This window comes from Gavialis gangeticus, unplaced genomic scaffold (genome assembly GCF_001723915.1).
Source record: "Gavialis gangeticus isolate Ggan-Ray unplaced genomic scaffold, GavGan_comp1, whole genome shotgun sequence".
In the NCBI taxonomy this organism is placed as follows: domain Eukaryota; kingdom Metazoa; phylum Chordata; order Crocodylia; family Gavialidae; genus Gavialis; species Gavialis gangeticus.
Genome location: NW_017729011.1, coordinates 6,072,374 through 6,083,035, shown reverse-complemented (window position 1 = coordinate 6,083,035; position 10,662 = coordinate 6,072,374). Strand labels below are relative to the sequence as shown.

General features: G+C 51.0%; 1 protein-coding gene across 1 annotated transcript in view; it reads left to right on the top strand.

The window, feature by feature from the left end:
- Positions 1-10,662, top strand: part of ENTPD2 (ectonucleoside triphosphate diphosphohydrolase 2) — a 41,457-nt gene that overhangs the window by 17,510 nt on the left and 13,285 nt on the right. Inside the window, exons 2-3 of the mRNA XM_019510452.1 lie at positions 7,917-8,034; positions 9,592-9,742. Of these exons, the coding sequence (XP_019365997.1) occupies positions 7,917-8,034; positions 9,592-9,742 (269 nt within the window). The remainder of the gene's footprint in view (positions 1-7,916; positions 8,035-9,591; positions 9,743-10,662) is intronic.

Here is a 10,662-nt window from a genome sequence, read left to right as displayed (position 1 = left end):
TCCCTGCACTCCTCAGATGAGCTGCTTGCAGCTCTGTCCCATGCCCTGCCCCACCCCAGCTGCAAATCAGCTTGGATCTCGTGTTTGGGATGGGTGTAAACCGAGTTCTACATGATGTATTTTCCAAAGCAGCTGGGACCAGTATATATAACTGGGAATGGTCCCACTGATGGAGCCCCCTAATATAAGGCATCTGCAAAAGGTCTTCCCTGTTCTGGCTGGCTAGTGGCCAAAAAATGTGTTTTAGATTTGCAGTTAAGGCGGCATGGTCATGTGCTTGGAGTGAGGGCTGTTCCTGTGGAACCTGTGCCCGTGGCCAAGTTCTGGGAAAGGCTGAAGGCTAGACCTCCCTGGAGACTGTGCGTGGGCTGGAGAGATGTGCGTTCTGACCTGATGGTTCCTGTGAGTCCTATGGATGTAATGGCCAGGACACTGAAAGATCAGGCACTCGAGGCACTTGGGAAGCTGTTGATGGAGGGAGGTGGCTGTGCATGTTTGTCTTGTGGGCTGCAAAGTCTGTAAGCAGGAGGGAGGGAGGCTGAGATTACAGCTCTTAGCATCAATAGGTTGGCTTATCCTTGTGCATTTCCATCTTTGTTCCCTGCCCTGTGACCACCCTGGGCAGATGGAGAAGCAAGGCAAATGCAGAGAAGCAGACTCTGTCCTGACTCCTTCCTGCCATTCACGCTGGGAGCATGTTACTCAGGCTCTGACTCTTAGCTTATCCACTGATTTTTAGGACATTCCTCCTTGGTGGGTTTTATCATAGAGTTTAGTGTTTTGCAAGGGCCCTTCTTGCCTTGACTGGGGTTGGGTGCAGAGCAGGTAGTTACTGCCTGGCCTCCCCCCACAGCCTTGTCAGTGCACCCCGGACCTGGCCTGCAGCAGCCCTGAGACCCCCCACACATCTTCATAGAAACATCGCCGTCCTGACATGCTGTACAGCCCTCCTTCTTGGCCTCTGGCTCTCCTTGTTAAGTTTTTATTTCTCTCCTACTGCTACATCTACCTCTTCTGAAGCCCTCTAGTTTCCATCTTGCTGCTTCCCTCACCCAGTTTCCTACTTACTTGCACATCCCCTCCTCCCATCTTCTGTCACTTTTGCAGCTTAGCCTTGCTCTTTGCTTAGACTTTCACCTCTCCTGCCCTCTCATCCTGCACGGCTTGGCCAGATGACTTGGCGCTTTGTAAGACCTACGGGCTTTCTGTAGCCAACCCTGCAAGTGCTCTGATGCTGGTGTGCCTGGTAGCCTACGTTTCATAATGAAACTAATCAGCAGCCTCTATTCCCTTCCGTACGGCCTTCTCCTGACACCTCTGTGAGCGCTACCAATTTTCTCAGCTACCTCCTTGCAAATTCTCAGCAGTGCTCTTGTAACCTAATTCAGTTCAATTCTGGGTGTAAAACATCAAAACTTCACGTGGATCGGTCATGACTGCAAATGCCTCCAGCATTTACAGGCAGGGGTTGGGATATACAGTGCGAAAGGCTACTTAGACTGTAAATGGCCTGAGATTTCCTGGCAAGGAAGCTGCAGCATATCTCCTGACAGACCCAGGAGGACTCTCTAAGCCCATAGTGGCTTTAGTTATTTATGGAGGGTGTGATTTGTCAATTAAGCAAGAAGACACAGGCCCTGCAGATGAGATTGCCGTGGTTGGACACACCCAACTTGCTGTCCTGCTCTGGACTGGAGGCTTCAGTGCAACAAATCTCCTGTAGACTTAAAGGGGGAATTTATATGATTAAGGAGTATGGAATTTGGCTTTGTGTAAAGATAGCTCTTGTTCTCTCAGAAGATTTGCTTTTCTCATGCATTCAGAGCTACATCTGGAGACCTTGCTAAATAATGTGAGTGTTCCCTGGGTCCTGTTCCTATGTCTCCTATGAAAACAACATCACCCTGAGATAGTGAGCAGCTTTCTAGCCTGACTTGTTCTCTCATGAAAAAATAGTGTGTACTGATTCACGAGGAGAGTAGGCTGGAGGCTCCTGACCTGTTGTGCACACTCCTGAGGGCACAGAGGTGCAGCTCTATATTGCTGCAAGAAAGCAAAACCTGGCCTATACCTAAACAATGTCCGGTACCCCTCTCTTAAACTCATTGAGACCATTCTAAACTTGCTTCATTGGAGTTTCTTTTCCTCCATCATCATACATTGTCACTTTCTGTATGACTGTTTGAGGTCAAGGTAATATCCAACCTTCCTTTGGCACCTTTCAGCCAAGGGTTGAACAAAAGCATCCTATGTGCATCATGGAATGCACCCCTACACCCCTCCCCTGCACACATCAAGGTTAGGGTGTATTAAGAGGCTGCATCATCCTTTGTGGAATCAACCAGGAAAGCCTTGTGCCGTATGCAATTACGTCAGGACCGATCTCCATGTGCCTTGTATATGCTGGGTCTCCGAGGAACACGGAAGCCTCTGGAGTGCCTCCAGATCTCAACAAGGACCCTGCTAGGTGCAGAACCTGCGAAGGGTGGGTGGGAGGTTTGCTATTGGACTGTGAGATCTGAAGTGTTTTCAACCACAGGCAGAGTTGCTTCACCTCTGGAGACCCTGACATTCACCCCACTGTTACTCAGCAGTGATGCCTCCTGGGTTTCAATCCCCTTCAGAAGTTCCTGGGTCTGGGTATGGCCATGAACTTACCATCATGAATCACAGCATTGCATAGAGATGGGCCAGAGCACCACCCTGACTCAGAGGCACTTTATGCCCTGGAAAAATAAACCCCGATGCCCTAAGGGTTCTGTGTGTCCTGGCCCTGCCAGGGTCCTCTCCAGCCCTGCTCCTTGGTGCCCACCTGGTGTTAGAGATGGTGGTCTGCATGTTACAGAATCATAACATGGAGTTTCCTGTTAAGCCAGTGTCCTGCGTAGGGTTGAAGGGCTCCAGCTGGCTTTCATGTGTGTGTTCCTGAAGTCAGTTTTTCAAACCGGGGTAACTGTAGCAAAGTAAAAATCTGCTCTCACTGTCCAGTGTGGCCCAGAGGCAAACATGAGGGCTCCTGTCAAATGGTCACAGATGACTTGCTCCTGTCAACCTGCAGGAGTTGTATTCACAGCACAAGTCATGCACCCTAGACCTGTGTTTCCTGGAGTGGGATGAGTGGGCTAGAGCTGAGAGAGAGCTTTCACCACACCGTGCCTAGAGCAGGCCTCCACACAGACCCCTGCCCTCACACGGTCCACCCAGCGTGCCTCTGGTTTAAATGACCCTTTCCGGTCTGAGCTGTGTGAGTCAGTGTCCTGGGGGACTCCTGCTCTGAATCCTGTGTCTGGTGGTGATGTAGGAGAAGTGAGAGCTGAGAAACCTGGAGTCTGGACCCCAAAGTTATCCTGTGGCTTCAGGGAAGTGACTTCAGCACTATGCCCCAGTCTCCTTATCTGTGAAATGGGGATGATGACACTGAACTCCACCCTGGAGAAACAGTGCAGTACACTGCTTGATCTCTTGCTGTGGAAAAGGGGATACTGCAGCAGGTTACAAAGATACTAGTGCCTGTTAATGACAGGGCTGAAGTGCACCTCTAGGTAGAGGATGTGTTCTGCGGAGGAGACTCACTAGGCTGGATTCAAGCAGTAACTTGCCCTGTCTGCTCAGCAGTGTCGCTCTGTGAATATATGGAAACAATCCTGAACATGGTAACATATTCAGACTCCTCCATGGTAGGCACTTGTAGCCTGTATGTCACACTGGTGATGCCCACTGACATCCACACCAGGTAGGAGGGGGCTAATCTGCTCCCTCTTACGCCAGAATGAATTTCATAATTCCCTGCCCATTCCAAGGGCAAGCGGTTTTGGTGAACAGGGGAAGTGGAAGTGTTGTCTGCATATGAATTACTGAAGCTGGCACAGTAGTTTAACCATGGCTAAACACTTCCAGAGGCTTTGCAGATCTTGGAAACCCTGGCCACAGAACCTGAGGGTCTTTAGGAAGCAGAAGCATGGGACAACGTGGTTTTCCTAAGAGGTTAGACAGCAGAATTGTATGGGATGGTTTGGATGGGGATGAGCCTCTCAGGCAGGGGGTTGGCTTCTGTCCTGACTCCTTCCAGCCCTACTTCTCTGTAACTCTGTGACAGTCTGTATGACAGGCAGCTGGAGCCCAGTTCCCTTCTCCGGGAATTTGTCACTGCGCAGGGAAGCAAACGAGCGCAGGGCAGTCTGCTTTATAACAATAAAGAGTTATTGCTGGGGCTTGTTTTGAGCTGTTCTAACATGTGCTTTGGATGCAACTCCTTAAAGCTGTTTTATCAAGAGGACTGGGAAGGTGCAGGGAGAGTTTTGTGCTAGTAGTTTGTTCTTACCATATGAACACTGACTTCCGCACTACTCGGGGAGCTCCTCTTTCGTTTCGTAAAATAATGTTGCAACATATTTAAAGTCTGTGGCTGCAAAAAGCTGTATGGTATAAAACAGCTCTGTTTTTACCAAACTGAGGCATTCACCAAGTCTTGGATTCACAGTCACCAGTTCACTCTGAATTCAGTGGATGTTTGGCAGCTTTTCTGTATTCTGATGAATACAAATGACAGGCCAGATCCTGTTTCTGCTATTAGTTCATTTGAGCACCTAAAGTATGATCCTATTGCACTTGCAAAAGCATTAATGCAAAAGGCATTAGTGGGTCCTCCTCCTCCCTGCTTTCAGTACCTTTGCCTTAAGGCTAGGATGGTGGCACAGTGGAATAGGATTGTACTTTGGTGTCTGATAGCTGGAAAAAGACCTGGTCCAAAGCCTTCCTGCCCATGCAGTAATCCTTGGACAAGTTTCGTTCTTACTTGTTGATTATTTTACGGGCTGTCAGCAGTATTGTTTTCTAAGCTCTGAGGACTAGCTTCTCCCTTGTGTCTTCTCTTTCTTCAGTACAAAACTGAGTAAATCAATCCCATATATATTCTGCAGAATTTTGTTCCAGCTGCAAAGTTTTATTGTTGCTTGTGCATGCACTGGAGTGAATTCAGCCTTGGTCAGTTATTGGGGAGTTTACAGGCAGGAGAGAAGAGAAAACTCCTCTAGTGTATAAACTGCTGGGGCTTGATCTAGAATCCATGAAAGAAAGTAACAGCTGAGCCCAAGGGGAAGTTAGGCTCTACAAGGGGGGAAGAGAGTTGAATTAGCACCATACTTTTTGATGTTCCTTTGCTTTCCCTGCACTGATCCCTTCAACGTTTGCAAAGAGCCTCCCTAGGAGGTAGAGGGACACCGTTGTTTCCTTTACACAAGGTAGGGTACGAACAAGGGAAGGACCTTCCCAAAGTGAATTGCCAGGAGCCCTGAGAACAGGACTGAAGAATCTGTGACCCATGAGCTGCTTCCGGGCCCTGGCTGCACCGTGAGAGCTGTTCAAGGCAGAGGGCAGTTCCCTTTTGCCATCCGCTGAGGCTGGCCAAGGAAAGTGGCACAGGCCCCACAGCTTGGATCTAGACAGGAACAAGCCTGCACTGGCTGGGGGATTAGGTCACTTCAACACCCAGGATGACTACCTCTGCCAAGGGGTGTGTCCTAGGGAGATGGGAGCCTGCCAGCCAGCTGGGGCCCTCTCCCTCACAGCAGCTGGGAAGGAGGGGTGCTGGGAGGAGCTCAGCCCTACTCTTGCTCAGCCTATGCCACCTTATCATTGGGTTTCCAAGCAGGCACCTGGGTGCTTCCTTCCAGGCTGCCACTGCTGCCCAGGAGAAGCTCCTTATAAACATCCACTGAGCCACCTCCTCCTCCTCCTCAACCTCATCATCTTCTTTGCACCCTTCTTGGCCACTTGATTGACTGCATCTGGGCTGCTACTGTGCTGTGACACTGACCTGGCCCCGGACTGATATTGCTTCATAGTTGCCTTGCGCTGCCCCATCTCTCCATCTGCTTCCAGCTGCTGTGCCCTGCCGCGTTTTTACATGGTGATTTGTTCTGTCTATGCAGTGCTAGGCACTGAGGGGTCCTGCACCAGCCCTAACGACTGTGGTCTGCGCCAGCCAGAGTAGTGCTCAGCCCTGGGGGCAATGGGCACCGTACTTGGGCAGGACACTCGGGCACCCAGTGCAGGGAGAGCAGGGAAGTCAGTCAGGGACTGGAGGAGAAAACAAAGCTGCTGGCAGGGGTGTTGCACTGTTGTACAACCAAGGGTCTTGGTACAGAGAGAGACTAGTGCTGTTTCCAGAGTCCTGCCGTCTCCTGTTGGGATGGAGCTGGTAGAGAAGGACAAAGACTAGCGTGGGGACTGGTTCCCCCCAACGCTGCCCCAACACCCCAGTGTGGAATTCACCTCCACACAAGACCCCAGGTCCCAGCCCCACAACACCACTTAAAGGAGGACACAAGCCTTAGCAGGCAGCTCTGGAGGAGAGGGTAAAATTCACCCCTGCACCATACGGCCTTGTTTACACCAGTGGTCTGTAGCCATCCATGCCTAAGCCTCATGAGCACCATGGCATAGGAGTGAGTCCTGTCCCTAGCACTGTAACAGGAACTATATTACATTGAAAATAAAGATGTTCTGTTGCCAAGGCTCAAAAAATAAATGCATTTAACCTCCTTAAGGCTGATTTCTAATGCTGTGCGGCCAAACAGAACTAGACTGAGTTTAAACCTAAGCAGTGGTGTCCCCCACAGCAGCTACAAAGGACCCCAGAGTTGAAACCAGGGCTGCAAAGCCCTGAGTGGCTTGGCTTTGCTTGGGACAGGGCATCTGTTGACTGGACTGCCTCATCAGATGGCAAGCTAAATGCAAAAGCTTGATGTGTATGCAAGTCTGCCAAGGAGGGAAAACCTGGTATCAGACGGGGGCCTCAGAACCAGGGGAAGCTGAATCCTCTTTGGTTTTCTTGCCAGGGGCTGTGGAGTCCTCATTTGGCAGGAGGGAGAAGAGGCTATTTATAGAAAGAGAATGGCAGATCCCTATATGGACAAAGTGCTAATTAGTTATTTCTCTGCCCTTCTTTGGAGGCTTCACTCTGGACTGTTGTTCCTACCCAGGTGTCTTGCTTGATCTCTCCAAATGGGCAGTGATCTGTCAGCCTGGCGTAGGAGTCCTTTGTAATAAGTAACTATTGACAAAGTCCAGGAGGCTTTCTGCTTGTTAGAGAGGATGGCAGGTAGGGAAAAGGATGTATCCATCTCCGTGCCAGGGGGAAGGGAAGTAAAAGGAGAGAGATCTCAAACACAGGTGTAGTGGTGAGAGCAAGGCAAACCATGGGCTCTGGCTTGGATCAGAAGTAACCGAAAGCCCTAGGCTCTTGACTTCTGCCCAAGCTCTAGATTTCTGACTCTGATTTTGTTTAGGGAATCGCACCAAAACTTTCCATCAGCGTTCTTACCACTTCAGCTTCCCCAGGGTTAGCACCATGCAGAGCCCTGGTGTAGCTGAGACTCTGGCAGCTTCCTGTGGTTTTACCATTATGGTCAATGAAACCTTCTAGTGCTCCTGACAGAGAGACTGGCCTGCTTGGTCAAACAGAAAGTAAGGCCCAGTCCTGCACTGCCAGTCTTTGAACTGTAGTGCTTGAGGGCCAAGTCTCTGGGCAGTAGGCTGAGATTAGGCAGGTGTGGCGGGGGGGGCTAGGTCCCTGGGTATTTGCCCTGCCCAAGAAGAAGCAAGAGGGTGAAGATTGCAAAATAGCCTGGTGCATCAGGTACGTGTTGGATTCCTGCAAGTCAGGCTGCACTGTGCCCAGCTTCTCTGGCTGCAGGGAGGGTGCTTTTTGCATCTGGTGCCCAAAGCTGGCTCTCAGACAGGAGATGGCTTTGCAATCCCTGGCCCATGGGTAATGCCACGCAGGCCTTTTAATCTCTGAAGTTTCCCTTACAGGGCCCTCAGGAGAGTCATACTGGACTTGATCCTGGCTGGATTTTCTGTGCTTTTGGTCTCTCGCAGCCTAACTGTTCTCTCCTCTCTCCCTTGATCCACAGTATGGAATTGTTCTGGATGCTGGATCCTCCCACACTGCCATGTTTGTCTACAAGTGGCCTGCAGACAAAGAGAATGACACAGGGATTGTCAGCCAGCACAGCATGTGCGATGTGAAAGGTAGGAATGTAATGCCCTCGGAGGGGGGCGATCAAGGCAGGGCTGAGTCTTGAATATGGGTCTCCCGGGACAATGCCCCGGGCACCTGGCTGCAGACCAACTCCTCCCATCTGAATCCCAAAGCGCAGAGTTGGTTCTGGAAGCAGGTGCCTCCACCCCGTTCTGCTTCCATGGAAACGTTTGAAAAACTCTAGCTTAATTCCAGCGTAGAATGAAAGCAAACGGAAAAACCTCAGAAGCTGCCGCCCTCGGGTCAGCTCTGCTCACCATGGTTTGTCAGTAGGGGCCCAATGGGCAAGACATTTCATACCTATGACAGCTTAGCAGTGTCCTGCTCTTGCCAGGCACCCAGGCTGGCACCTCTACTGTCCTGGCATGGGTTGGGCACACTGGTGCCACGCAGTGTAGGCCAGTCCTCCTTGTGAAGCCAGTGTCACAGAGTCCCTGTCCTCTGTGTGGGGGTATTGTTCCATGAGCTGCTGGAGTCCCTCAGTGCATATGTCCTGTGGGGACCAGGACATTATGGGAGGCTGCCCATAACACGTGGATACAGGCATGAATTGGAAGCTACAGATATACAGCAATGTCTCTCCCGTGACGCAGTTCCCTGGTGTTTGCTAGCACCAAGTGAGCTGAGAGGATCATTAGCTGGTTATCAAACCTTGTCATGTTGATGGAACCTGCATGTGACATGCTCCTATCACGTGGATGTAAGAGCAAATCTCTGATCGGGCCAGGCAGAATCCCCTTGGGGCAATCGCATGCCAGGGTGGTTTTTGCTAGTTGGGGCTGTATCCTGATGCACCTTGTAAGATCAGCCCAAACTCTTGGGCAGCCTGGGCTAGGGGTAAAGCTCTAGGAGCAGGAGGTGGAGCACTTCCTGGAGTGGCCCCCTCTTGGGGTTGTCTGTGCCAAGCTTTCCTTGCAGAAGACCTGCTGGTTCAGGCTGGCAGGTAACCAGCAGGAGATATCATAGGGGGTGGAGAGACAGTATGGCTATCTTGTTTGGCCTTTGGATTTGCTTCTTCAGGCTTTTGTGGGCATGCCTGGGTGTGGCATGATGAGCACAAAACAGCCCTGCTGAACTGCAAGATGGTGCCAAGCACCTGCAGGATGGTTTGTTTTCCCTTCCCATTTTCCCAGCTATGCACAAAGGCTCAGACAAAAGGCCCATGGCTCCTGCCCTTTGAAACGCTTGGGAGAGAGCTACGTTCTCTCACAGTGACAAAGCTCTTCCCTAGAAGGAGCTAGCACCAGCAACAAAAGAGGATGTAGAAAAAGCAGGTGCTCTGTCCAGACAAATGAATGTGAGGGAAAGACACGGACAAGGTGGGACTGCACACAATGCTTGCACTGTTCGGAGGAGAAAAATCCAGGGCCCCATAGCTGAAAAGCTGTTGCCTTTTCTCTTTCTTCTCTCCACCCCCTACTCCCTCCATGAGGGCTTGAGACACAGCCCTCTGAGGAGTTGTGTGGGCAGGGACTGCTCCTCAGGTTCCTCACCACCCCTGGGATCAAGCAGCCAGGGAACAAGGCATGTCTTCTTCTCATCTCCAGGTGGTGGGATCTCCAGCTATGCAAAGGAACCCTCAGGGGCCGGGAACAGCTTAAAGTCATGTCTCAACCAGGCCTTGAAAGATGTTCCCAAGGAGAAGCATTCGGTAACTCCCCTCTATCTGGGAGCCACCGCTGGCATGAGATTACTGAAGTGAGTTTTCACTAGCACCTGCTTTGAAGCAGACTCTCCTACTACTACTATGGACTTGTGGGCTATGGGCCGTGGGCTTGATGTCTATGCTGTTGAGTTACAATCTTCTGCCATTACTCCAGGCATTCCTGGTGCCCTCAGAGGGGCTGCAGAGGTGCAGCGGAGAAAATGGGAGCCTGAGTATTGCCTCCCAGGCATCCAACTACTCCAGTGTCTTGTTTCAGTTGTCATCCATAACCAGCCGCTCTTAGGAAGGGGCAGAGAACCACTTTCTGTGGACAATTATGTAAAAGCTTGCTCGAAAGTGGAGCCTTTTCTTGACCGCAGGCAGTTAAAGGTTGGCTCCTGTCCTGCTGCAGGATGGCTATTAATCCCCATGAAAGAGGATTTTATCCCAATAGATCAGTGTCTGCTCTCTCTGAGGGGCCAGTCCTTACTGAAATCTCTCTAGTACACACAGCACCATTGCAGACAAACAAGCCTTTGTTTTTCAGGGTTTAGACCTGTTGCCTGTATTGGCCGGGAAGTGGGGCATGGAGAATGAGCCAATCCAGGCAGGCTTGCTCCACCTCTTCTTTTCTACAGGGCACTGGTTTTTAACTAGAGGTGCACCAATGTATTGGTCCCATATCAGATCAGCACCGATATAAGGAAAACTGATAGTATCAGCAATTGGCTTTTTTTGGCTGATAATGTGGCCAATAAATGCCCCATGCATGCACACAGCCCCAGCACAGCATGCAGGAGGCCAGAAGCACAGCCCAGCAGTGTGGAGAGCAGCCAGGTCTGGCTGGTAAGCCTGTTGTGAGGGAAGTGGGGGTGGGGAGGGCAAATCTAGGCCCCAGTGGTGGGGGTGGGGCAGGAGCAGATGCTGCATAGTCAAGATGGGGCGGGGCGTGGGATGGAGCTGCGAGAGGCTC